Raw genomic sequence first — 26453 nt, 5'->3', positions numbered from 1 at the left:
TGTACATCTCCATAGCCTTCATCGCAGACTCTTTTTTGGCTTGTCACGCAATCTTTCCTCTTCAACGAACGGGGAAGAAAGACTGCGTGACAAGCCAAAAGAGTGTCTGCGAGTGAGGCCACAAGGTCTGCATCCGGGCAAGAGAGCCTCTCTTGATCCGGGTCATACAGTGGCTCATCATATTCTGTAGCCAACACCGAGCGCACGTCTTGCAATGCGGAAAATCGAATTTGAATCACTACGATATCGAGTTAGTCAGATGACTGATGGGAAAATGACAACCTCTCACAAAGATGAAAGCAATAAAACAGGCGTAAAATCAATTGAAAATTGTACCAGGAAGAGATGAATCAAAACTGCCTTTAAGGCGGTCGTAAGGTCCCGTAGTGTAAAGGCAATGAAGCAGTCTTATTTCTTATGCACCTCTTATTGTTAACTGAGCCTTAGGATACAACCCAGGGAAATGTGAAATATCTGGCTTTTCGACGAATTTTGTTTGTTTCTAATGAAAACCATCTCCACGGACGAGGACCTGCCCTGGGGACAAAAAGATAGTTTAAGGAGGTCGAATCATCTAAGTAAACGAGGTGGTTCTTTTTTAACTACTCAAAGATCCATGCTTGTCACAGGCGCTAGGCCTTACACGGGGCTGCCAACCTCTAACATTACCCCCACCCCTGCAACCCCTTTCCCACCCGCTTCTGGCCGAAAAAAATAGGAAATTAGTTTTAAAAGTATCCTTCAGACAAGTCTCCCTTGCTGCCGTTTTTAGTGTCGTTACGCACACTCTTCCCAGACACCCAAAACGACTTCGAGTGAGACTACTTTCAGACAATCTTTGAACTTTTTCACACTAAATTTCACGATCGCGACAGTATTTCTCCCCGCTCCTCCCCACCCCAATCCATACCATTGCGACTAGTTCCCAGGCACTTATGAAATTCCAAGCTGGCCAGGCTGCTCATGCCAAGATGGCGGGCGATTGGCGGTGATCGATCGGATCGAGTATAGTGCTTGCAGTTTAGTCGAGGATTACTCTTTTCCCGTCATGAGTGACTATGAAGAAGATGCATGGAGTAAGTGTTAAGTAAATCAGAATGGACAATTTGGTATTCGTGCGGTAATCGATAATTTGCAGCGTACTTTTCTGCGAGCAAAGCCTAAAGTTTCAAGCTAGAGAGGCTCTGCTCGTAATTAAGCTAATAAGGTGACTTGTTTAGGTTTTGAGTTATAGACAAAAACAGTGGAACAGGTATTTTTACATTTTAAAACTATTGCTTGAATGGGAAACAGAAAAAGAGCAAGGAAATTGAGGTTAATAGTCGTTTTAGGTAAAATATAAAGACCTTTCTCCCAGTTTTCAAATACAGTGTAACTTGTATACCAAAAATTAGAAGTGAAATTTTTGGAAGGGGCATTGGATCGTCAAATCGGCGCTAGGGTAGGGCAATTGATGGCTTTTTGCCCCTGCAAGGTGAGACTTGGAACAAGCCCATTTTTTCTTGGGAGGGGGGGGGGGGGGTGGGGAATGTTGAAGTTTCAAATTCATTGGCATATTGCTCTTTCAGTGCAAAGTTTTGAATTTATTTTAATCTTTTTGCATTTTAAATGAAACTTTTTTTTTTCTTTTGCCGCTTAATCATGATAATTCATGATCGCTTTTTCAGTGGTAAGCTGAAAGTTTGAAATTTTTTACGTGATATTTATAAGAAAGCTATCTGTTTACAAACATTCTTTTTCTATTAAATGATTGACAACAGGAGCCCTGCTGACAACCAACAAAACATACATGTAATATATCACTCCCTCCCCCCTGATATGACATTCTTGCTCTATGTTTTTATTTTAGCCAAAAGGCTCAAAATTAAAGAGACTGCCTCCTAAAAATACATCATCATAATCATCATCATCATCATCATAACTTTATTTACCCTCGGATTTTAGAGTAGCCTAATGCAGCTAATATCTCCGAGCATTTTCCCACCCAACCATGAGAATATACGCACAAAGACCAGACCACAACACCGGGGACTACGTCCCCTACTCTTTGCGAACAGTGAGTGGGTTCTTTAATGTCCCACAGAGTTATTTACAAACAAGATTTGTGAGACGAGGCTTACGGTTTATCATCCTTATCCGAGAAGACTAGAAAGACCAACCATTTGCAGATGTCAGAGCAAAGGCAGCACTTTCTCCTCAGTTATTTAAAGACCCTGAGTGGTGATCCGGGCAGGGTTTGAATCCGTGACCTCCTGCACGGTAGTCCGGCATTCTACCAACTGAGCTAACTGGTCAGCAGTCGAAGGACTACATGTAGTCAGCCATAGTGTAATCTTCTTCAGAAACATCTCAAATATTATAGATGTGGAAGTCTTACCACTGCTTATTGAAAACACTAATCTCAATAATATTATTTATTCTGGTAGTTTATCATCCATCCAAATTCAGATTGCTAACAGTTTCTCAACCAAACAACAAGTATATTTCTGCACATTTGACTGAAAAAAACGTTTGGGCTGCAAAATCACTGTATTCCTACACAATATAATTGATAGGGATAATTTGTTGTTTTTGTTTTATAGATATTGCATTGTGGAAGGCAGACATCCCAAGCAAGGTTTCTTACATCAAACATTCACTCAGTTCTACCCAGTTTCCAGAATGCAGCAGGAATGTGATTCTGATGTTAGAAAAATACTTCAATGCCTATGCACCAGAAACTCCTCCAAACCCTGGACTTTATCTATCAGCATTTCTTGATGATGTGATTGACTTGTACATATTTCACAGTAAAGGATCCGGAGCCAAAACGTTGTCAGCCATTCAGGAACTTCAGCTCTTGGAAGTAATTTGTTCTTGTTTTCAGGATCAACCATCTGACACTGTTAGATGTGGAGTGTTTTATTTATTGTTTGGAATTTCCAGTCAAGACATCAAAGATGGCAAGGTAATTTGTGAGCATTTAAAGATCACTAATTGCACAATGAAGTCTACCGAAGTCACACAATTTATGAGTACTGTGCCTGTAAATGTACATGACGATATGTTCACTATCACTTGAGTTCACTATAGAGTACTAAAGTGTCATGTCACAAATATTTGACTCTTTGAAATAACAGGATTTTTTAAAATGTTTGCAAAGAGGTGATGAAAAATGCCTACTTGCCAAAAAAAACAAATCCTCCTAATTTGGTCTCTGTTCTAAAGGTTTAGAAGAGACAAAATTACAAGGATTTGTATGGGGTTGTCAGAGCATAACAATACTAATATCTCACCCCCAAATCAGCAATAAGATGCTGATTTTTGGCAGCTAGGCATTCTTCATCATGATCTTTCAAAGATAATATCTCAACAAATCCCATAAATTTCAGAAGTTTATTTTTTATGCGTCATGACTTAGTCATGTTGGCCAGGACCTACTCGCACTACTGCACCTGATCCCTGTTCCCCTTAAGCTTCAGTAAGGGTACACATTAGCATTCACTCAGTCCAAGCTGTCACCCTAGGCATCCAATCTCAGCCTCGAAATTAAAGAAAAGAAAGGGTGTAATTTGACAGGACTGGACTTTTTTTAAAACTGTTCATATATAACACATTTTTTAAAAATTTTCAACTTATTGTATGCTAGCTACCTTGACAATCTATTGCCCACTACCAGTAGATAGTATTGGACCTGATATATTTTCTTTTAATTGACTGGTAGGTTGACGGAAAGGTTGAAATTCTCACCAAGCTGGCCTCTATGGCTGTAGCGCTTCACTGTGATCATTTGCTGGAGTCCATGGCTGTCTGGATGCAGGTTTGTTATCCTTTGAACCTCTTGTTTCAGCCCCTTATCAAAATACAAATTCTCTTTGAGCTCAATTCTTCCTTTGTTGCTCATTCATTTAGTTGTAGTTTGGAAATTTCTTTTAAAGATCAAAAGAATTTGTCTTTGGTGATCATTAATCTCCTTTTATTATTCTCACCTCCTCTATGTTTGATTGTGTGTTAGGGGTATAGAATGGTTAAATCTGAGACTTGCGGACACCCGGTGACCCACATTTAAAATCCAAGCCTGAGACACTGTGAATCAAAAATCTGAGTGCAAAACATCGTGAAATCAGCCTTGCTCTTGTTTTAGGTATAATATGGCAATTTACTTGTAGGAGCAGAATTTATCCAAGCCTACATGTTTCACAACTTGTGCGATTGCGATGTTGAGCAGTTTTTCACTATTATTCTTTGTTTTGTTCTATGATGGTTCATTCAGACTAAACAACTTACTATTCACAGCTGAGGCAAAAGAGGCAAAATTCAACAATAAACAATAAATTATTATTATTATAAGCCCATTCATTTCAAGACAGAAGAGGAAGACAACATTTTATTATTTCAACACTTTGTTGAATTTTGCGTTTGCAATTATTACATTGTCCTTTCTTTAGAAACCTTTTACCTGATTTTTTATCATACCTACCTGTAGTACCCTTTTGCTCTTCTCTTGGATGCATGTAAACACTGGCTGGCAGTGAGGTTACATCAATGATACTGAAACCTAAATGAGACTGTTAACTTTTCGTCACTGTCATCTTTACTGAAAAAAAAAGGAAGTTCAAACTGGGAAAACATTCAAAATTTGAAAATGAAAAAATAATTTATTTATTATTATTTTTTTTATTTTGACATGAACTTGACACAAACTTAGAATAACTTCAACTTTCAGAAAGCTGCTTATAAAAGCGTAGCTCAAAAAGCATGTCTGGCCCAAAATTCCATCTTTTTAGTTCTTTTTTATACTGAGGATTTATGGTAAAGGGAAAGTATCATGCGAATATGATGTCATTTCAAAACCCAAAAATGTTTGTCTGTCAGCAGAAACAACAAAATAATTGTCAAGTTTGTTATATATTATCACCCTGGAGCAAAATAAAACTGTTGATTAGAGCCTCTGGCCAGAGACAGAGTAGGCCACCAGTATCGATTGAAACTTGAAAAATGTTTTTCAAGTTCCCAAAATGTGTCAGAACAGATTACGAGTTGTTCCTGTCAATAATTGAGGTGATTTCTTTCCTCTCGTAATTCTAGAATTATTTGGCAGCTGATTGAAGGTCTTATTTCATCATTTTTAACATAAGATATCAAAAACTTTGTTGAATCCTTTGTTAATCTCAGAGGCACCACCACAGACCTGGCATTGTATTAAAAGTGACGTCCTCCATAGTTGAAGACTACACCTGCCTCGTTCCTGCATCACTGCCATTCCTTCAGACTCTAGCCTCTCACTCACCACTGATGGCTTGTCAATTGATGATTGCTCTCATAAGTCTGTATCCAGTTGTCGCAGACAAGAAACAAAAAGGTCAGATCAAAGTGTGACGTTTCAAGTTTAGTGGGAGCAGGGATGGTGCAGTGGTGAGAGCACTCGCCTCCCATCAATGTGGCCCGGGTTCAATTCCCGGAGTTGACACCATATCTGGGTTAAGTTTGTTGTTGGTTCTTGTCCCTGCTCCAAGGGTTTTTCTCCGGCCGGGTACCCTGGTTTTCCTCCCTCCACAAAAACCAACATTTCCAAATTCCAATTCGACCTGGAAACAGTGGACGAATAGCCACTCTGTGGATGTGCCACTGAAATTCCCATTTATCATTTATTTATTTATTTATTTATTTATTTATTTACTATGCAGACACAAACGATGTACTGGTAATTACAATTTAGATAATTTTTATGCTCATTGCACCTATTACTTATAAATTAAGCAAACTTATTGATGTTTTGAAAACTCCTTATTACAATCTTGCAAATTACATTGGACGTGGTTAATAAGGATGCCAAAGGGGCACTTAGAAGTGTCTTTCTTATCCGGGTGTCCTTTCCCTATGGAGACCCACCATAGTAGGTCCTCAACTCATAACTTGGTCAGTATATGCTCAGTTACAGTGAAATGTTGTCAGCAAATGAGTCTTGGAAAGATCTTTACATTTCAAAGGGAAAAAAATGGTACCCTCTGGTATCTATGATGTGCTTTGTTGAATATTTTCAATGTGTCCTTTTGTCAAGAAATCTCATTGTGTCTCAAGAATTCACTTGAAGTTTCCTGTTTGGTGTTATAGGAGCCTCTTGCTGGTGACCAAGAGAATCTAGTCGTAATATTCTGTAATTCAAACATTTTTTTTGTAACACAAGTAGAATCCCCATGAAAATTATGCCACTAAGAATCCAACTAACATTACAAGGCAGTCAGAAAGGGCCTGAGGGTATGGTGTTGCTGGTTATTAAATTTCTGAGCCCTGCAAATATGAAAGACCGTTTTTATTCGATTAACCACCCACCCTTGAATAACCGCCCACCCTGAAAGCCCAAAAAGGTTAATAAGCACCCACCCCCCCATCCGTCTCCCAACAAAAAACATATCTGTACTAGCCCAGCGTGAAGTAAGAGGAGCATCCTTTGTGTTCCAAAATTGGTTTTAGATACAGTAGTCAATAAATTTTTATATAGTCGTCATGTTGGTTTTTGCACTTTAATTTGACTTGCTAAAGCAAAATAAACTTGTTATCCCTTCTTTTGTTATTCCCTAAAAAAATGTCCTCGCTTGCTGAAAATGTTGAGAAAGCATTAAGCGCCCACCCTCATGGGCCCAAAACTAAATAAGCGCCCAGGGCGCTTAATCAAATAAATAACGTTATTGCATTCACATGCATGAACAGTTGTGTAGACGAACAACGCATTGCTATTAATTGAACTGGATTTTCTCTTGTTATTTTACCTGTTTTCAAGTACCATATTTACTCAAGTCAGCCGGCTCCCTCCATTAAGTTCTTGTTAGCCCCCGTTTCTGAGGTAAAAATGTAAATGAGACCCCTCCCTCTTTTTTCTGTGCCCCTCACCACTCCCTCCAGCTCCAAACTGATTTTGAGTTGTCGCATCACCCACTGTCTGTTATCGTTCTCCCTCAGTGCCAAATGACTAATGTTAACTGGCGGAGTAAGTAGAGCACACAACATGACTTTTATGAAAAAAACTTTAAATACGGAGCTTTATTCCTCGTTGTCATTGTGCACTTTGTGTTTGGCTACAATGTGGGGAATAAGCACATGCATTAATTTTTGTAGAATTTTTTTTAATAACGCGCCTCCCTCCATTAAGGACCCCCTTCTAGAAGTCCTCACCCTAAGAGGAAATACGGGCGGAAGCTTAACGACGCGTCGCTGATCTTACAAACATAACAAAAATAATACAACTTGGAATTGACTTCTCTTAAGACAAAAAGGAACACAAGAAAAAAAACAACATAAACTGAGCATGAACTGGAGACAAAGCAAATTGGAAGGCTTGACAGCAGGCTTAGGGAAGGCAAATTTGTAGGACCGCTTTCTTCACAAGGAAAGCAATGAAGCAAAACCTTCAATACAATTCAAAAAGTCAATGGTTGACATGTACATATGTGATGTGTGTATTAGCACTTGTTTCCACAATTGTTTGACTTAAGACTGTGGGTTAAATAAGAGGGAATTCTGCCTTCAGTGACACTACGGAAGAATTCTTTATGTCAATAATAATAATAATAGTAATAATAATAATAATAATAATAATAATAATAATAATAATTATTATTATTATTATTATTAAAATATTCCACACAAATTGCTATTTACAAGTTAAAAGTATATAAAAAAGAGCTATTAAAAAACCTATTCACAATTCATTTCGATTAAAAAGAAAGATAATATTTTCAAACAGTAATGTTTTTGTTAAGAAAACGAAAAAAAACAAACAAATGTCATGAAGTTTTTAATAATAATAATAATAATAATAATAATAATAATAATAATAATAATAATAATAATAATAATAATAATAAACAGGAGTAAACATAGCGATGGAGTTAATAGAGCGTTTTCTGATTCACGTGACTACCGGCCATATTGGTTTACTGAAACAAAAGAAAGTATTTGCATAAAAATAGAATTAAATTCCCAGAGGTTTAGTTTGGGACACCAACATGGCCGCCATTTCTTTGTTTTGGGACACCAACATGGCCGTCGTGAAGTCATGTGAAAACACTCTATAAACCGTCAATAACAAATAATCAATGAGGCTTTCGTTAGCCAGCACCAAATGCTTGTCAAATGTGACTACGACCTTCCTGTCTTATGGCGTGACATTTTGTCACGTGTTAATCGACCATCTAGTCTCACGTAACACCAACCACTCGTCACTGCACTTGAGAAAGACACGGTAATGGTGTTGAATGCTTGTGAAATCTTTTTCTCATTGTCAGTCTTTCTGTCTAAACTTCGAATTTGTTTGGCAAGTATAGAGCTTTTCAATCGAGTGTCGTAAAACCAAAACCACAACCAAAGTAATTACTCTGACCAATCACAACAGACGTAAATAACGCAATGAACCAATCAGAATTCGAAGCAAATACATATAACCGGCACCAAGCGCGAGAAAACGCGTACGAGCGAGGCACGATTGGGTTACTTTTACTTCTCATTGGTTGAAAAAGTGGCGCGAGCTTAGCAACCAATCACAGAGCACAGTAAAGCAAAACGAAAGCAAACGCGAATTACTTTCGACACTCAATTGAAAACCGCTCTAATATTTTATGAAGGTTACCATAACAAAGCTAGAGGTTAAAATAGTTATCTCTGATAAATTTCCTATTCCAGGCGACAAATTATCAGCCAACTCACACCTGCCTCCATTGTCCCTTCTGAAAGTTGTGGCTTCCTGGATCAGCAAAAACCCCGATTTGTGTTTAATAACTTGCCCTTCTAGTCTGCTGGCAGCAGGACGTCTGCGTGGATCATTGTCGCCCCCTGAATCCACTCCGCTCCCCTCTGGTCCCATTTTGGGGCTTCTGCGCTGGGTAGTGCTTATGCCACTAACTAGTGATTGTACCACAAGTGACAGGCACACACAGCATGAAACTAGGATTTTATACTCACAGCTTCACTTAGCCATAATTCAAGCATTCTTGTTGGCTGGTAAGAATGAAGAAAATCCACAAGATGAAATGGAATTGGAGCCAGGGGAAGTAATGGATGAGTCAGACTCTCGCCATCTCATCAAAGGAACAGATCTGAGAGATCTGACCCAGGATATTGTAAAACTGACCGACAAGTTTAAAACGTTTGAATACAACCACAGCGTTATTGATCAGCATGTTCAACTGTCGCTCGATAGATTTGCACAAACTCTGCAAGTTGCCATATCAACAGGATGTCTTTCTGCTACTAAAGGCAAGTCTCCCTAATATGGTAACAAATTAGTTATGGCATACCTATTGTAGGTCAAAATGAATTCAGGTCAAAATGATTTCAAACTAGGTTGATTTGTATTTTCCTTTGTTTAAGGATTTTGTATTTACATCTGGGACAAAGGAAAATACAAATCAGGTTAAAATGATTTCAAACTAGGTGGAGTCAACCTAGTTTGTAATCATTTTAAATTGGGATTCATTTTAACCTACAACATGCCGACTGTATATTATTTAGCACAGCTGCAGCTACAAATACACTTGACAGGTTGTCATCGGACAATGACAATCCAAATTTGCCTGTGTCGTACAACCTCTAACTGTGGTCAACATAATTTCGAGCTATGTTTATTGGTACCAGTGGTTATCCATTCGTTGATTGATTAAAAATTGGCTAGTTTGTTTTTCTTAGTTTAGGAGAGGCCGTCTTTAACACTGAACCTGATCGTAGGCAGGAGCCCATATCGCCACAGGTTATATACGACCAAAGTGTCGACCAAAGTAGTGTCCTAGTCTGAGACAAGGCTTCTAAAAGAATTTGTAGTCCTGTGCAGTGTAAAAAAATATGAACTATTTGGGTATTTTGCTCTTAGTTGCTTGTTGGACGAAAAGCTCTTTTAAGGAGGCTCGCAGCAGTTTTTTCTGGACTTAGGGTGGTAGTTTTAAAATTACAATCTCTCATACAAGATAAACTTCGATCTCCTTCATACGTAAGTCCAGAAAAACTGCTGCGAGCCTCCTTAAAGTAATTATAGAGTTTACATTTAAATCATGCAAGGGTAGCAAGAAAGTCAGTGACATTTTGCTTGGTAGTCTGAAAGTGAACCGAAATTATCCAGTTTTCGTTTAGTAACGTTTTTCTGCGTCAAACGTCGCCGGATCTCAATCCAAAAGCCATGGTCAATAAGACTAATACCTGGTTGCGGATTAGCCCATGGGCAATCATTCATGAACGTCCCACACGAACTTGCAAAAGAAATATTGGTCGGAAATTAAATGAAAGGTTGGAACACTGTTAATATGTTAGTAGGGAAATTGTAGGAAATGAACAGCAAGTAGGTTATTGCCTGCAAGAGCAGACGTCTTTGCCGGTGGTTGAAAACATAAGCTGAAAAAGGCGTCTCCTGTTGCAGGCTACTAGCATACTAGGTCACGAGCAGCAACTCGTTTCTCTCAGAGGCGGAGTCAAGATCGTCGTAATTTGCTTGCCTCGCGGCAACGAGTATTGCTACCCTCGTAATGCCTTTTGGTAGTTCTCTTTTGAGTATCCAGGCCGGAGTGGTTTAGGGGGATTGCTGATAGTTTTTAAAGCAACCTCTTGAACTTGTTGTCACAAAAATATGCCACAGGATAAACTATAAAGAGCAACCGCTTATAGAAGGGGAAGGAGGGAGGGAGAGCTTGCAGCACAATCCAGGTTTGCAGGAGCCCTAAAAACGCCTTAACAGGGCCCTGACAAGTTAGACAGCAAAACTGTTTGCCACCACGTGATTGGTGCTTACAGTTTAGAATGGGATTGTTGTTTTTTAACTCTCTACACGGATTTTTGTTTGTTCTTACAGATGAATTGCTTTCTATGTGTAATTTCTTGCCAGCTAACAGGTTAGTTTTTAATACCTACATTTTTTACCAACTGGAGTTGAAAATGATTCCACGAAAAGGGCCTTTTCAACGATGATGAAATGAGTGGGAATGAAACACCCGTGAAAACGGTTTCAACATCTGACCAACATTCGTTTAACAAAAGTTGAACGGATTGTTCAAACGGCTTCAACACTTCTAAACATTTTTGAGAACAAAGGAAATGTTGTATGGATGTTGAATGAAAGTTTAAAACCAATTTAAATTTGATTCAACACACTTTTAGCAAGCTTTCAACATATTTTACACTTTCAACAATGTTGAACGACCTATTAAAACGCCGTCAACATTTGGTTCAGCAAAGTGTTGAACGCATGTTGAAGCAAATGTTGAAACCGTTTAAACGGGTCTTAATACAACATAACATGGTTAAGAATCCCAGCTGGCAGGAGGCGGACACAGAGCGAGATTTGAACCAGGAATCTCCGGATTACAAGCACCACGCCCTAATCACTCGACCACGCTGCCCCTCAGCTTTTTATAGAAGCTATATAATTGAGGAAAGTTACTGATTTCACAAAATTGTGTAAAATGGTATCCACGTGGCAGGATGTATTGAACTAATTTTCATTTTCTTGACGCACATAACAGGCTGAAGAATGTCACGAAATCTAGTCGAATTCATTCAAGGCGTAGCTGCTTGTATATATTTCTGGACATTTAAGTACGGTTACGTTAGGATAAAATTTCCTGTGGTACACCGAGAAACACTTGTAGCTAGTCAGAATTAAACTAAATTATTATTTATTTTAAAAAATCACACATTGGAAGTACTATAATTGCCTTTCTAGCATCTGGGATTTTAACATTTTCTTTGTCTTCTTTTTACATCAGGTTGCTCGCCACGGTGATAGGAAGCCTGAGTAGTAGCCAGTGATTTTAAGGACTTGTTTAGTGCCGGTAAGAGCAAAGTTTTGGGTTCTTTCTGTGGTTTGCAATAACTGAACCCAGGTGACATAGAAGAAAGGATTAAACAAAACTTTCAGCGAAACACAGTACTGTAGTAGTTTCAGCAACTTCAAGAACGCCAGTCCCTTGGGAAGTCAGTTCTTTGAATGTTGGTGGTAATTGCTAAAGTAAAACAAAATTAATTACATAACTAAAGAGTAGCTTTTTTGCTTGCTTGATTCATGATTTACTTGCGTTTTATTGCTTTGCATTGCGTTGTACTGCTTTACATTGCATTGCATTACAATGCATTGTTTTGCATTGCTCTCAGTTTAGTTTGTAATAATAGTTTGTAGAGTATTTAGCAATTTTCCACAGCATTGGAGTCATATGCGCTATAGTTATGCATCTGCGGACTCCATTCTGTAGTTAGGTTCATACGTTCTTGGAAATCTTGCACAGTTCTGGAATTTGTTGCAGCATTTTCCAGGACTGTTATCTTGGAATATTTACCGGTTGTTCAGGTCCCGGAAATTCCTGATAATCGGAAAATACATGCATTCAAGTTGCTTAAATCATCATCGCAATTCGAAGGACCAAATCAGTCATAGTTTAAGTTCCGGGGCTCGCTCAGTCGAAGGCCGCTAACTAACACTCGAAACGCCAGCACTCGAATCTCTTTACGGTGGCTAAATTACCTTATCAACTCTGTTGATAAAAGCAAAATCTAAGATCAAATGACGACTGACTCTGGTGTCATGGGTGTCCTGTTTAACCCATGGAAAAGCTCAAAAGACGTTTTGTTCGTTGGGCTGTCATTTACCATTTTGGCGCCATTTCAAATTAATTGTGGGTTGCGGAGGCATTGACAGTAACCACACATGGCGCGCGTTTTATGACCTGCTGGGCGCATCCTCGGTGTAAACACTCACAAGTGATGTAAAAGAAAAAAAAGAAAGCAAAGTTCAAAGTTAAGTACATTTTTATTTTGACCAAATGTTTTTAAAATGAACAGTATAAATACGGATGAAATACATGTAAAACCTCATTGTTTTTAGTCCAATTAACCCAAATAATAAATGTTATTGTATCTGTAGTTTTGGAATATTTACTGGTTGTTCAGGTCCCGCAAATTTCTGAGAATCGGAAAATATATGCATTCAAGTGCCGAAATCATCATTGCAATTCGAACGTCCAAATCAGTCATAGTTCAGTTGCCGGAGTTCGCTTAGACGAAAGGCTAACTGACACTTGAAACGTCAGCAAACGCATGTTAAACTTCATTGTATTTAGTCCAATTAACCCAAATAATAAATGTTATTGTATGTTTGATACGTACATAGTTGAACATCTCATTTTGTGTCGGACTTAGGCTGTATTTAAACAGATAACTTAAGAACATCTTGAGAACTTTTTTCAAGCTCAAATTGCTAAAAAGAAAAAAAATAAAAGAAGAATGTTCAGCCTCACCCCCAAAATTAGACGTTCTTACAAAAAACAGTGTAGTAAATGCAGTATAAAGCTGTGTACGTGCACATACTCAGAAGTATAATATAGTAATAATACCTATATTATCTGTTAAAAATCATTAAATGAAAATATGTACATGTATGTGCAAAATTAAGTAAATTATAATTATACAATAGTTAAAATTAAATTATAACTAGAATATGTAAAGACGTAAAACAATGAAATATTTGTGTGTCCTATGGGCATAATACCCAAAGTAAAACAAAACGAACCAATAGAATAAGAAACGAATGTCTTGAGACTTAAGACTTTCGTTTCCTATTCTATTGGTTCGTTTTGTTTTACTTTGTGTATTATACCCATAGGACACACAAACATTAACTTATAACCATTTGCACTATTTACATACTTGTAAAAACTTATGAACAGTTACTGTTCAATAGCCAGTCTCGAGGCAAGGTCTACTTTCCTCTTAAAAGCAGATTAAGTGTGCTACTTTTGATGACAAACTTTGGGCCAACCTTCTCGGACAAACAAAGTTCAGCATCACATCTGATACCGTCTTGACCTGACCAAGCTCAAGTCCTCGTCTGCTTGGCGTACTTGTGAAGGTGCCAAACTGCTGTGACGCATTCAGCTTTTGAAAGACTGACCACTTGCTGGACGAAGATCAGCAATTAATTCCCACGTCACCAAATGAACAGCTTCTTCTGTCTACCTGCTTTGCCCAAATTGCGTTTCACTTGTTACAGTCGAGGACAGTGAAGCCAAGAGCTTGAAAGAGTCCTGTTATTGAACCCTTACCATTCTTAAGTGAAAGGCATTTTGCAAGATTGATTTGGGGCCTCCGGAAAGCGCCGGTGCACTATTACTAAGAGATAAGTGCTAACCCATATAGCTAATGGAATTACAATTACTATGGCCACAAAAATGTGCCTCTTCCATTGTCTTCGCCAAACAGCCATGACGGCTATATTCTGAAAACGAGTTTGGATCGCTAGAGACACGCTGTTAAAAAACCACTCAATCAACAGCTGAACTGAAGTATAAATGACAAAATATTGCAGCAATTTTAAAAAAGAATGGTCTTTTAAGAATATAAATTGATAGAAGTACAAGAAGCCGTTAACAGTCACTATAGCAGTTGATTCAGACAACATGCTCGTGATAACAATATCAGCCATTAGTCTCTCACGGCGAGGAGTGCGAAAACTTCCCCAAGGAGCTGATTGTCTTTTCCATAGTGTGTGACAAATGTGATCAATCACAACCATGGTGCTTCGTTCTATGACTTCCGCCGCACCGTGAATTATTCCAAGGATAGCGATGGATTCTAAACTGTCAAGATCCGCTTGTAAAACTCGAAACATAACTGCTGTTCCAAAATGGAACGGTGAAAGTAAGACATACGAATATCCCGGATGTGTGGTTCTCCTCAACATCTGAACACAAGTTCGTGATATCACTTTCAGAACGACTCCAGTGAGAGGAGCGAAGAGTGCGATTAGCAGTTTGCCGTCTCTGTTTTGTTTGTTGTACGCTGGATAAATACAATACGCTATGATGATGGCTAGGAAGTAACACAAACAAAGTGGTGTAAACATCTGGGAAAAGAAAGCCAGTTTCCGGTTTCTTGAACCTGTGCAAAAGTGAATCGTTAAGATGTAGATCTGCAAAGCTATACTGAAAAGAAAGAGAACGTTGAGTGGGATATTTTCTATGTTGGGCAGCAAGGATTGTGATATTCCTAGCGCTTGAAGAGCAACCGTATAAAGTGTGTCCAAGCAAAATACAAGGAAGCTCGCCAGAAACAGCTTTCTTTTCACCCCCTTTAACTGAAATGGGCGAAAAAGAAATAGCATCAGTTCAAAGAACCACACATGCAGAAAAGCAGCAGAAACAATTTCAGAAATTGTTATCATCCATTCTACTTTGACTGGAATCGATTTCTTTGAATAAAATTGGCAGTTAAGGTACGCTTTGTAGGCTGTGTAAGAGACAAGCATGAACACGGTGCCTATAATAGAAGCAGCAAGAAGTGAAATTAAAGCTCCAATAAACATTGATTTACAAACTGTACGCAGAGCTGATGGTCTCAGTTGTTTCCACGCCATGGCTCTCTCGTCATCTTGTTCGTTTTCCTGTGTTTCTTCATTTTGCTCTAGTGAGCATGCATTGATAACCCTTGCATTAAAACGCCTTCTTGCCAGGAAGTCTCCGCTTGTGGCTTCTCTGTCGCTGTATTCTTGGTAAATAAGCTCATTAGCGGGACGACAATACCATTCTCGACCTGTGCTTTCTAGAGAATTGTAACCAAAAGACTCCGCGGTGAATTCAGGTTCTTCTGGGTTGTAGTGCTCTGTCACGCCTCTTGTAAAACTGAACACGATGTGACCAAAGACCTCTATCAGTGTACTGCTACTCATTTTGATCAGTAAATCGGTATTAACACCACACGCTCAGTCGATGTTTTAAGGAAATTTTTGGAATGACGATCAAATGAGGCAAGGAAACTGAAATGTTCACACTTTGATTGATCGGCATAATATGCCAAAAATTTCAATTGCTGATCGATGAACGCAAACTGGTCCAACAATCTTTATCGGTTTGCTGCTACTCGTTCCACTTGTTCAAGAAACGCGAGTTACAAATCATTAATACACCACAGATAGAACCGCTCAATATGACTTTTGCCTTTGTCATTCTTTTATTTATTTCGTTTAGAAAATTAATGCAAAAATCGTTGCGCTGCATATACAGTTTCCGGTTCGTTCCTCAGCAAATACAGTTTGATTATGTTTTTATTTTTAACAAGTTTTGCTTTATGTGGTTCGAGAGTCGCCACAGGCCAGAGAAACCGTCAAGTTTAACATTTAATCTATGTCTTTGCACACAGCTCTGTACAGCGAAAGGATCTGATTTTTTGGTGGGTAACATTTGAGAACAGTACAAAGAGAAAGGCTGAACGGCGATAAGAATGCCATTAAACGTTTGGTCAATCCCAGCCTGAACGTTTTTGTTAAAAATGTTGTTACAAAACAGAAAGTGTGTATTGGAACGATTGCTCGGTGTGTAACACTTTAGAGCATTGTCTATAGGTTCGAACTAAAAAGTCATCCTTTCAAATTATTGCACTCAGTTATGCTTCATCATGTTCTTAGCTTTATATCTTTATTAAACACTCACAGCCCTCTCGTTGGGTTTCTGAATCCTTCGCTCACGTTTCTTGAATCTGTCTTGGTACATGCACAGCTATATATAGTGGACCCAAGATTTTCAAAGAGTTGTTCGAACAACGCCACTTGTTTTTCGATTTCGCAGGTTAAAAATGATAATGTATACGAACAAACTGCAAAATTCGAAACTTCCAACTCCCAAAAACTGCAATATTAATATAGTTTGGTCGTCGCCGGCGGAGCAATTAACTGAGAAAGTGAAAACGGATGTCGTTTTACTACAGCATTTTTTTTTAAGGTAAAAGCTAACAACCAGAGAGTTACCAATAGAGTACTACCAATATTCATTTTCAGAGAGATATAAAACGTTTGTTTATTGCCGGTATTACTTTGGGGAACATTGAGGTCAGTTGAACGCTATGATTCGTTTTAGCTTCGACTGAAACTTAATAGCGTCATTTTGTGGGACACAATTTTTTGCTCGCTAGTCCCACCAACAAACTGATTATGCTGTTTCTTATCAGGGAAATGAAGATTGTCAAGTACTATTTTCTGACTCTAACGCCAACCTTTAAATGAAATTCTACAAGACCAACTAAAATGAAGTAAAAAGGAGCAATAAAAAAACTACTATACGGACAGAAAGTGAAACTCTGCGAAACTCGGTATCAAGAAAACTATTAAATAAAAATATCAAATTAAAGAGTTCTGCCCTTTAAAAAGAGCAAGTTAGTTTTGCTTTTTTGGCAGGGAGCTCTATCATTCCTTCACGTTTTTCATGGGGTTTTTAAAGAAAGGAAATGACGGAATTGATGGGTTTTTGAGGAAACGTGATTTAAGTTGAAAAAAACTGAAAGTTTGACGGTGATAATTAATAGATCTACGTGGATACCAAAAAAAGTCTGCAGGCAACCCGGAAGCTCACATGCCTCACAAAGCGACTGTCCGGCGTTGTATACAAAATTTCTATTCCACTTTTATTTCTTTCCTAAAGCCGGAGACATACTAGGTAATTATATTCGCCGATCGCGGCGAATTTGAACCCCATTTATACGAGCAAAAAGATCGGCACGGCACCCCACAATTTCGGTACGGTGTCGCCAACTTTTTGGCACGGCACTCCCGATTTTAAGCGTGTAAACATAGTGTGCCCAAAAATTATACGGCACTGGTGCCCGAAATTTTAGGAGTGCCGAGACCACCTCGCGAGGTGGTCTCGGCACCACTAAAATTTCGAAATTTTGGGGTGCCGTGCCGATCTTTTTGCTCGTGTAAATGGGGTTTAATCGCCATCGATTGATGCGAATGCCGACGAATTTAATCGCCGATATCTGACATGCCAGATACGGCGATTTTAAACGCCGATCCCGGCGATCGACGAAAAATCCTAATCGCTGCACCGGACATACTTGGCGATTTTCGCCGGCGATCGCGGCGATCGGCATATAAATTCTTAGAGTGTGTCACCGGCTTAAGTCACTTCCTTTTCTATAAAAATTCAATCACAATCCGTCCTTGACATTTCTGCTCGCCGGATCGTACATATCCCTTGTAAATTCCGTCTCCGGGTGCCGGCATGATCTTCCGGCTTTGTTCATTGCTTGTGACTGTTTCCAGGCTACAGGTCCTTTGTAGTTTTATATTTGTATTTGTACATATTTGTATTTTCACTATCTTACCTTGATCTCTCTTTATATATGTATTACATTTGTATTTTCTTAAGTCGAGCGTTTTTTACATGATCCCCTGGCTCGAGAGACTGGGCGACCACTCCCTACGTTTGGACGTTAAATAAAGTTATACCTTACTTCTTTTTTGTTTTTTGTTTTTATTCGCCACCACCTTGTTATGATACAATATTAATTTACAGAAATTTGTTTAAGTATGGCAGGAAAGCCCAAAGAAACCACGAGGCTTATACAACGTGGGCTTTCCATGCTTCATTACAAAGAATAAACTTAATATTAATTTAACTGAACGGCAACGGCAGAGTAACAGTAATACGAAAGAAAAAGGTATCAAAAAGGGAAGACAAAGCTGACAAAGAAAAAGAAGAAGAGGAAGGGGTGGAGGGAAAGGAGTAAGTTAAGTAAGAAGACGTTTCTTCAGATTTTTTTGAAAAGTAGAAACACTAACTGAACTTACAACGTCTGGACTAAGCGAATTAAAAAACAAGGGACCTTGGTATTGAACGAAAAACGTCTTATGTTAGTTCTGCACTTAGGAAAATGAAAGGAACTGGCATTCCTAGTATCATGTTATTTTGATTTAATTTTTCGGTTGGGCGCCTCGTATGGGACTTCGATGCGTGTGCCGTTCGTGCCCTTATTCATTTGGGTTCTCTACCGTCTTAAATTGTTCCAGTAAGGTTTTTAGACTAAACTGATCAACTTTTTGATGGGCAACTTGCTAAGAAACGGTCCAATCAGAATCCAGAAAACAAGAGGGGTTGAATGACAAACGCAAAAAAGGTCAAACGCGGAGCTTGACAACACCGCCAGTGTACAGTTCCTGCATTGTGATTGGCCATATGGAACGGAAGCTAGAGGGCCCACCTAACTTCTAAAATGTCAGCGAGTTGTTTTTTAAGCAAATGTCACCAATGTTAGCTGGTTTGAAGGGAAATTGTTATGACCGGTGCACGCGAGCTTTATATCTGAACACCAAAATGTTAGACTAACGTTTTCCAGCTTTCATTCGCCAAATTCCAAATGGCGTCAACTGAGGATGGTAGGCCTGGTGTTAACATAGGACAAGAGTCGGTCGCAAAAAGAAGTCAGTTGGTGAAACGACCAGGCTAGGGAAGAATGGAAAAGACGCCTCTGGCTTCTTATGTGTTCTCCCACGCAGTGAATGTGGTAGTTCTTCCTGGTTTGGCCTCTTCACAATCCTTTATTTTTAAAATGACTTAATGTGGCCAAGAAACAGTTCAGGGAGAAGGAACAACTGAAATAAACTTGTTTGCCACGACTCGAAATTAACCCCTTAAATTCAGTTATGATTAATATAATTGCCATTTGCTGGAATTTCTCAGCTCTAAGCCTTTAAAAAACTTCATTACTATGCTTGAATTTTTTATTTACTTAAACCAAAAACAACTACAAACACTACGACAAATGTTGTTCCCTCTTTTTTTTCCACCAGCACAAGGCGCATTTGCTAAAAAATTAGGCATCTATCTTTTGTCACATAATTGCATAGTTTATCTTTATAATTAAGGCTCAGTGGCCCAATAAGTACTTTTAAAATTGCATGGTTTCCCATTGAGTTATTTACTCTTGATATGTCTACGCTTGTTCGTCCTTTCATTCCATTCATTCAATTCTTTCACTTTATTAATTAATTAATTAATTTCTTCCTTCCTTCCTTCCTTCCTTCCTTCCTTCATTAATTCATTCATTCATTCATTCATTCGTTCGTTCGTTCGTTCGTTCGTTCGTTCGTTCGTTCGTTCGTTCGTTCGTTCGTTCCTTCCTTCCTTCCTTCCTTCCTTCCTTCCTTCCTTCCTTCCTTCGTTCGTTCGTTCGTTCGTTCGTTCGTTCGTTCGTTCATTCATTCATATCATTCATTCACTAAAGCGTCTGCTATGGGAGAAGAGCTCTCTTAGTGGTAGCAATGTTAGTTCCTTTCCCATTCCCCCTAACTAGTTGCAGCCGATGAGGTTAAACCTAAGAGGTTGCACTAACTGGTGCTATTATTGAAGCCTCGTTTCTCCCAACTAAATGGCATTTTACAATGTTCGTTTAAAGCTTCTGGAAAGCGCCCATGTACAATAACTAAAAGGTTAGTGCTAGCCCATATAGCTGATGGAATAGCGTTCACAATGTCATAAAAATGTGTCTTTTCCATCGTTTTCGCCAAACGGCCATTACCGTAATGTTTTGGTAACGAGTCTCGATCGCTAAAGACACGCTGGTAAAAACCACTCAATCACCAGCTGAACTGAGGTAGTGATGGCAAAATATTGCAGCACTTTTATAATGGTATTGCTTTTTAAGAATATCAATTGATACAAGTACAAGAAGCCATTAACTGACACAATTGCAGTTGATTCATACAACATGCTTGTAATGGCGAGATCAGCCGTTAGTCTCTCACGGCGAGGTGTGCGAAAACTTCCCCAAGGAGCTGATTGTCTTTTCCATAGTGTGTGGCAAATGTGATCAATCACAATCATGGTGCTTCGTTCTATGACTTCTGCAGCACCGTGAACTATACCAAGAATAGCGATGGATTGTAAACTGTCAAGATCCGCTTGTAAAACTCGAAACATAACTGCTGTTCCAAAATAGAACGGCGCAAGTAAGACATACGAATATCCCGGATGGACAGAGTTTCGTAACCACTGAACAGAAATTCGCGAGATGACCTTAGCAACTACTCCAATGAGAGGAGCGAAAAGTGCAATAAAGAGTTTTCCTTTACTATTTTGTTTTCGGTACGCTGGATAAATGCAATACACAATAGTCATAGCAACGATAACGCATAAACAATTGGGTGAAGACATTTGGAAGAAGAAGGCTAGCTTCTGTCGTCTTGAGCCCCTGCAGAAGTGAATTGTTAAAATATATATTTGCAAGCCAACGTTTGATAGAAAGATAACGTTGAGCGGGATCTTTTGTAAGTTGGAAACGTCGGAATGAGATATCTCTAGTGCTTGTAGACCAACTCGATAAACCGCATCCAAACCGTATGTAAGGAAACTCACTAGGAACATTTGCCTTTTCACTCCCTTCAACTGAAAAGGTCGGAAAAGAAATTGCATGCTTACAAAGAACCAAATGTACAAAAAAGCACAACAGATAATTTGAGAAATTGTCCTCGTCCATTGGACGTTTTTTGAAATTACTTTCTGTCCATGAAATTCACAGTCGAGCACAGTTTTGTAGCATATGTAGGAGACCAGGATGCATAGTGTACCAACAAAGAAAGCAGCAAGAAGTGAAATCAAAGCTCCAGTATACATTGATTTACAAACTGTTCGCAGAGCTGATGGTCTCAGTCGCTTCCACGCCATGGCTCTGACGTCATCTTGTTCATTTTCCTGTGTTTCTTCATTTTCTTCTGGTGAGCATGCATTCATAACCCTTACATTAAAACGCCTTCTTGCTAGGTAGTCTCCGCTTGTGGCTTCTCTGTCGCTGTATTCTTGGTAAATAAGCTCGTCAACAGGATTATAATACCATTCTCGTCCTGTGCTTTCTAGAGGATTGTAGCCAAAAGACTCTGCAGTGAATTCAGGTTCTTCTGGGTTGTAGTGCTCTGTGACACCTCTTGTAAAACTGAACACGATGTGACCAACGACATCTATCAGGGTACTGCCGCTCATTTTGATCAGTGAATCGGTATGGCGCTAGCAATGACGATCAAATAAGGTAATGTTCACATTAATCAGTATTATAAGCCAGAAACTTCAGTTGCTAGTGATCGATCGCTCTTAGACTTCGCCAAGGTTTCTCAGTGACATTCTTTGGCGCATTGAAGTTCTTCTGTATTGTTTTGTTGTGTTCCAGCTCGTGTCAAAATGAACACACTGTTGTAGTCAAAGAATCTCTATCGGTCTTCTGCTACACATTCCACTTGAAGCGCGAGATCCAAATCATCACTTTACCACAGATCATCCGCTCAATCAGCGATGATATGACTCGTTGTTTTATTTATTTCATTTAGAAAATTAATTCAACAATCTTTGCGATGCATGTACAGTTTCCGCTTCGCTCCTCAGTGAACTCGGTTTAATTGCATCGTTTGCCTAGTTTAGTTTTGCATGGTTCGAGAGTAGTCAACGGAAACTATTGAGTTTAACATTTATGCTATATCTCTCTACCGGCAGCTGTGCGCTGCGAAAGGAATATTTGGTGGGTCACATTTGAATGTTCTTAATAAACTTTTGGCCAATCCCAGCCTGAAAGTTCTTATTAGAAGGTTCTAACAAAAGAGAAAGTGTGAATAAGAAACGATTGCTCAATTGATTGTCAATTTATTGTCAATAGATTCGAACTGAATCATCGCCCTTTCGAAATATTACACTTATGCTTATATCTTTATTGAACACTTACAGCACTCTTGTTGGGTTTCGGATTTCTTCACTCACGTTTCTGGAATTTGTTTTAGTACATGCTCAGCTTTAATCATTAATGGACCCTCAAAATTGGCAAAGAGTTGCGCTAGTTTATCCGATTTATGGTTAAATTTTATTAAATTTTTGGTGAGTGGGTTTACTATATTTATGTTAATTTTTATTGCATTTATGGTTTTTATTACATTTATGGGTGATACATACGAAACTTATATTTCGCTTTCGCAGGTTGAAAATGATGATGTACGCAAACCAACTCAAAACTTCGAAACTCTCATAGAGTGCGATAGTTTGACCGTCGCTGGAACATCTAAGAAAGTGCAAACGGATGTCGTTTTATTACAGCATTTTTAACGTATACGTAAAAGCCAACAACCAGAGAGTTATCGATAGAGTCTCCCAATGCTCATTTGCGGTTGAACGCTGTGATTTTGTAAGCTTCGGAAACTCCAAAAAGTCATTATGCTGAACCACAGTTTTTTGGCACATTAGCCCTACCTGAAATGAAAATGCTGTTTTTCATTACGGGCGTGAAGATTATAAAGTATAATTCGAAAAATCTAATGCTAACCTAGAATGAAATTGGCAGTCATGGTAAGTTTAGTAGCCTATGTAAGAGACCAGTATGAACATGATGCCTACAATGGAGGCGGAAAGAATCGAAATCAAAGCTCCAATATACATTGATTTACAAACTGTACGCAGAGGTGATGGCTCTGCCTTCATCTTGTTCATTTTCGTGTGTTTCTTTATTTTCCTCTGGTGAGCATGCATCGATAACCCTTACATTAAAACGCCTTGTTGCTAGGAAGTTCCCGCTTGTGGCTTCTCTGTCGATGTCTTCTTGGTAAATAACCTCATCAACAGGGTAACAATACCACTCTCGGCCTGTGCTTTGTATCCGGGTTGAAGTGCTCTGTCACGCCTCTTGTAAAACTGAACACGATGTGACCAAAGACCTCCCTCAGGGTTCTGCTACTCCTTTTAATTAGTGAATCAGTGTTGACACCACAAGCTCAGTCGATGTTTTAAAGGAAACTTTTGAATGACGGTCAAATGAAGCAAGAAAACTGAAATGTTCACAATGATCGATGTAATAAGCTTAAAACTTCAATTGCTGTTTGATCCCTTTTAGACTCAACTAAGGTTACAGAGATGCTTTTGTTATTCAAATAAGTTCTTCTTGCTTATATTGTTGTGTTGAAACTCGTGTAAAAATGAAAAGGATGTGCATTTTAGTTTAAAAGCAAGATCTAAATCTTTTAATATTTCCAAATACAACTGCGTAGTATGGCTTTTGGCTTTGATGTTGTTCAACCACAATTGCTTTTAGAAATACAGAAATCTTTGTACTGCAGTTTCTGCTTCGCTCTTCAGTATACATTATGATTAGTTTATTGTTTTATTATTAATATTATTATTATTATTATTATTATTATTATTATTATTATTATTATTATTATTATTATTGTGAACTTTTACCTCGTCTGGTTCGAGAGTCGTAACAGGAAATCATTTCCGTAAATAGTAATGCATTTCCTCAGTTTAACATTTAATGTATGCAATTGAATATCAGCACACATAAGTTAGCTGCTTACAGTGAAAAGGTTGTTTCGATCGGTAGCTCACATTTGAGAACATTATAAAATTGCAATGAGTGAATGTTCTTGAAGTGCTCTTCAAATTTTGGCCATCATTATCATTTACCGGCAATAGATTCTAAAGTCAGACTTTCAGTAACCGAATCATTACTCCTTTCGTTGAAATATGAAACTTATGCTTGACCATGTTCTTGAAATCACCTTAAATCTTCATTACACATTCACAGCCCTCTCGTTGGGTTTCTGATTCCTTCGTTCACGTTTGTAGAATCTGCCTTAGTTCATCTACAGCTAGCAGCTGTACAGTGGACCCAAGATTTCAAGACCCCTGGTCGCAATACAAAAAGTTCACTTCCCTTTCGCAAGTTGAAAATGATTATGTATTCGAGCCAACTTTAAAGTGCCCCTAACCCTTCAATTTGTTTTCTTTTTGGTAGATTTCCATATCTGTGTAGAACTCATTTTCGAATTTTTTTTTTAGAAATATTGAATCCTTTTTTTTTTTTTACGAACGCTAAAAGTTACTAAAATTTTTAAATTTTTGCGCGCTTTAAGCCCCGCTGGACAAACTTTTGTCTCGTGGGCTCATTAGGAACGAGCCAATGAGAACCGTCTGATATTTGACACTTTCTTAGCTGTGACGTAAGAGAAGGACACCAGAAGGATTCAGAAGGAATCTTATGCATGCTGATTCCTTTCTCTACATTTCGAGAGTTGCTGCATCCAAAAACCACACATTTTTTAACCATTTTCTCTGTTTACAATTGAAGCATTGCTGCGAATCTTCGGATATTTTTGCACGATGTCCTTTTCTTACGTCACGCTCCATATTTGGCCGAGTGGGGGACTAATGCGAACGATAGGTGAAATTATCGACAAGACCGCCTTCACTTCTAGCGCTCGTAAAAAGAAAAGGATTCAATATTTCTCAAAATTTTTTTCGAAAATGAGTTCTTGAAAGATATGGAAATCTACTAAAAGAAAACAAATTGAAGGGTTAGGGGCACTTTAAGGAAATTCGAAACTCTCGAAGAAGAGTACTAGTTTTGCCTTCGCAGGAAACAATTAACTAAGAAAGTACAAACGAGTGCTGTTTTATTGCAGCTTTTTTTGTTTTAAAAGTATAAACAGACAAACAGAGAGTTTCAAGCATTACCGATACTCATTTACAGAGGCTTATAAAAAGTTTGCTAATTAGTAACATTCCTTAAGTGAAGGATTGCAGTATAATGCCATACGCTTGTAGTCTTTGAACGTTTCATGGTTATTGTCTCTTCCAAAACTCAATAGGGTCATAATGCGGGCCCACATTTTTTTGTTATGCTAGTTAAAATCCTGTTTTCTATGAGGGGCGTAAATATTACAAAGTACAATTCTTTAGTTCTAACGCTAACCTAGAAATGAAATCCAATAATGAAAACTAAGCCTGCATGGGTACTAACCAGTAATTTTGAATTTTTGATGTTTTCTGTGTGGTTGCGATATCCCAGGTGACATAGAACAAAAGATTAAAGGAAACTCTCACCAAAACACTGATTTCAGCAACTACAAGGTCTACAAGAAAAGTCAGTCCCTTGGCAAGTGACTTCAGTAAATGTTGGTTGTAATTACTGTTCAAGTAAAAAATTTACAATAACTGAAGAATAGCTTGTTTGCATTACCTTGTATTTACAATGCATTGTGTTGTATTGCTTTCAGTTTAGTAAGCGGTCATAGTTTGTAGAGGCTTTACCAATTTTTCACAGTATTCATGTCATGTGCCCTATAGTTGTGCATCTCCAGACCAAATCAGGTAGTTGGGTTTATACGATCTTGAAACCTTGCAAAGTTCTGCAACTTGTTGTGGCTTTTTCCAGGATTTAACTTTTGCAATATTTACTGGTTATTCAGGTCCCGCGAAGTTCTACCTTCATCCTCTCTTGATTTAAGTAACTAAATCATATTCGAAATTTGCAGGACGAAATCAGTTATAGTTCGGTTGCCGGAGTTCGCTCTCACAAAGGGCTAACACTCGAAACGTCAGCGCTCAAATCTCTTTACGATGGCCAAATCACCTTATCGACTCTGTTAATAAAACCGAACACCAAGATCCAATGAAGACTGACTCTGGTGTGACTGTGACCAATTTAGGGGAAGTAACAAGTCATTAAAGAGCCATTTTGCAGCGATCGGCCCGAAATCCAGCCTCTGAAATTTCAGTCGATGGAGGTAACATTGGTCCTTGGCATTTCTTTGGTAAAATATTTTAGCTCTCAGGTGAATATTCCAGGATGCTACAGCTTCTTGTTAAATAAGGTAAAAATAACACAGACAATTATTATCGTCCAAAGAAAAAACAACAACAACAATT

General features: G+C 38.5%; 3 protein-coding genes across 3 annotated transcripts; 1 reads left to right on the top strand and 2 right to left on the bottom strand.

Moving 5' to 3' along the window:
• The first annotated feature begins 956 nt into the window (after nt 1–956).
• On the top strand, nt 957–13208 carry LOC146488024 (integrator complex subunit 15-like). Its single transcript, XM_085125500.1, has 7 exons — nt 957–1076; nt 2583–2947; nt 3704–3799; nt 5155–5341; nt 8659–9231; nt 10811–10850; nt 11724–13208. The coding sequence occupies exons 1-7, from the start codon at nt 1049–1051 to the stop codon at nt 11764–11766; spliced, it is 1332 nt and encodes a 443-aa protein (XP_084981626.1). The 5' UTR covers nt 957–1048; the 3' UTR covers nt 11767–13208.
• Nucleotides 12744–18245, bottom strand: LOC146488023 (uncharacterized). The gene has a single exon (XM_085125482.1). It carries the CDS (start codon nt 15671–15673, stop codon nt 14057–14059), a length of 1617 nt encoding a protein of 538 aa, XP_084981608.1. The 5' UTR covers nt 15674–18245; the 3' UTR covers nt 12744–14056.
• A 1881-nt stretch (nt 18246–20126) lies between these two features.
• Nucleotides 20127–22016, bottom strand: LOC146488022 (uncharacterized). The gene has a single exon (XM_085124486.1). The coding sequence runs from the start codon at nt 21750–21752 to the stop codon at nt 20325–20327; it is 1428 nt and encodes a 475-aa protein (XP_084980612.1). The 5' UTR covers nt 21753–22016; the 3' UTR covers nt 20127–20324.
• Between the last annotated feature and the right edge of the window lie 4437 nt (nt 22017–26453).

The sequence above is a fragment of the Pavona decussata genome, unplaced genomic scaffold (genome assembly GCF_977016875.1).
Source record: "Pavona decussata unplaced genomic scaffold, jaPavDecu1.1 SCAFFOLD_12, whole genome shotgun sequence".
Classification (NCBI taxonomy): domain Eukaryota; kingdom Metazoa; phylum Cnidaria; class Anthozoa; order Scleractinia; family Agariciidae; genus Pavona; species Pavona decussata.
This window is presented reverse-complemented; position numbering and strand designations above follow the sequence as displayed.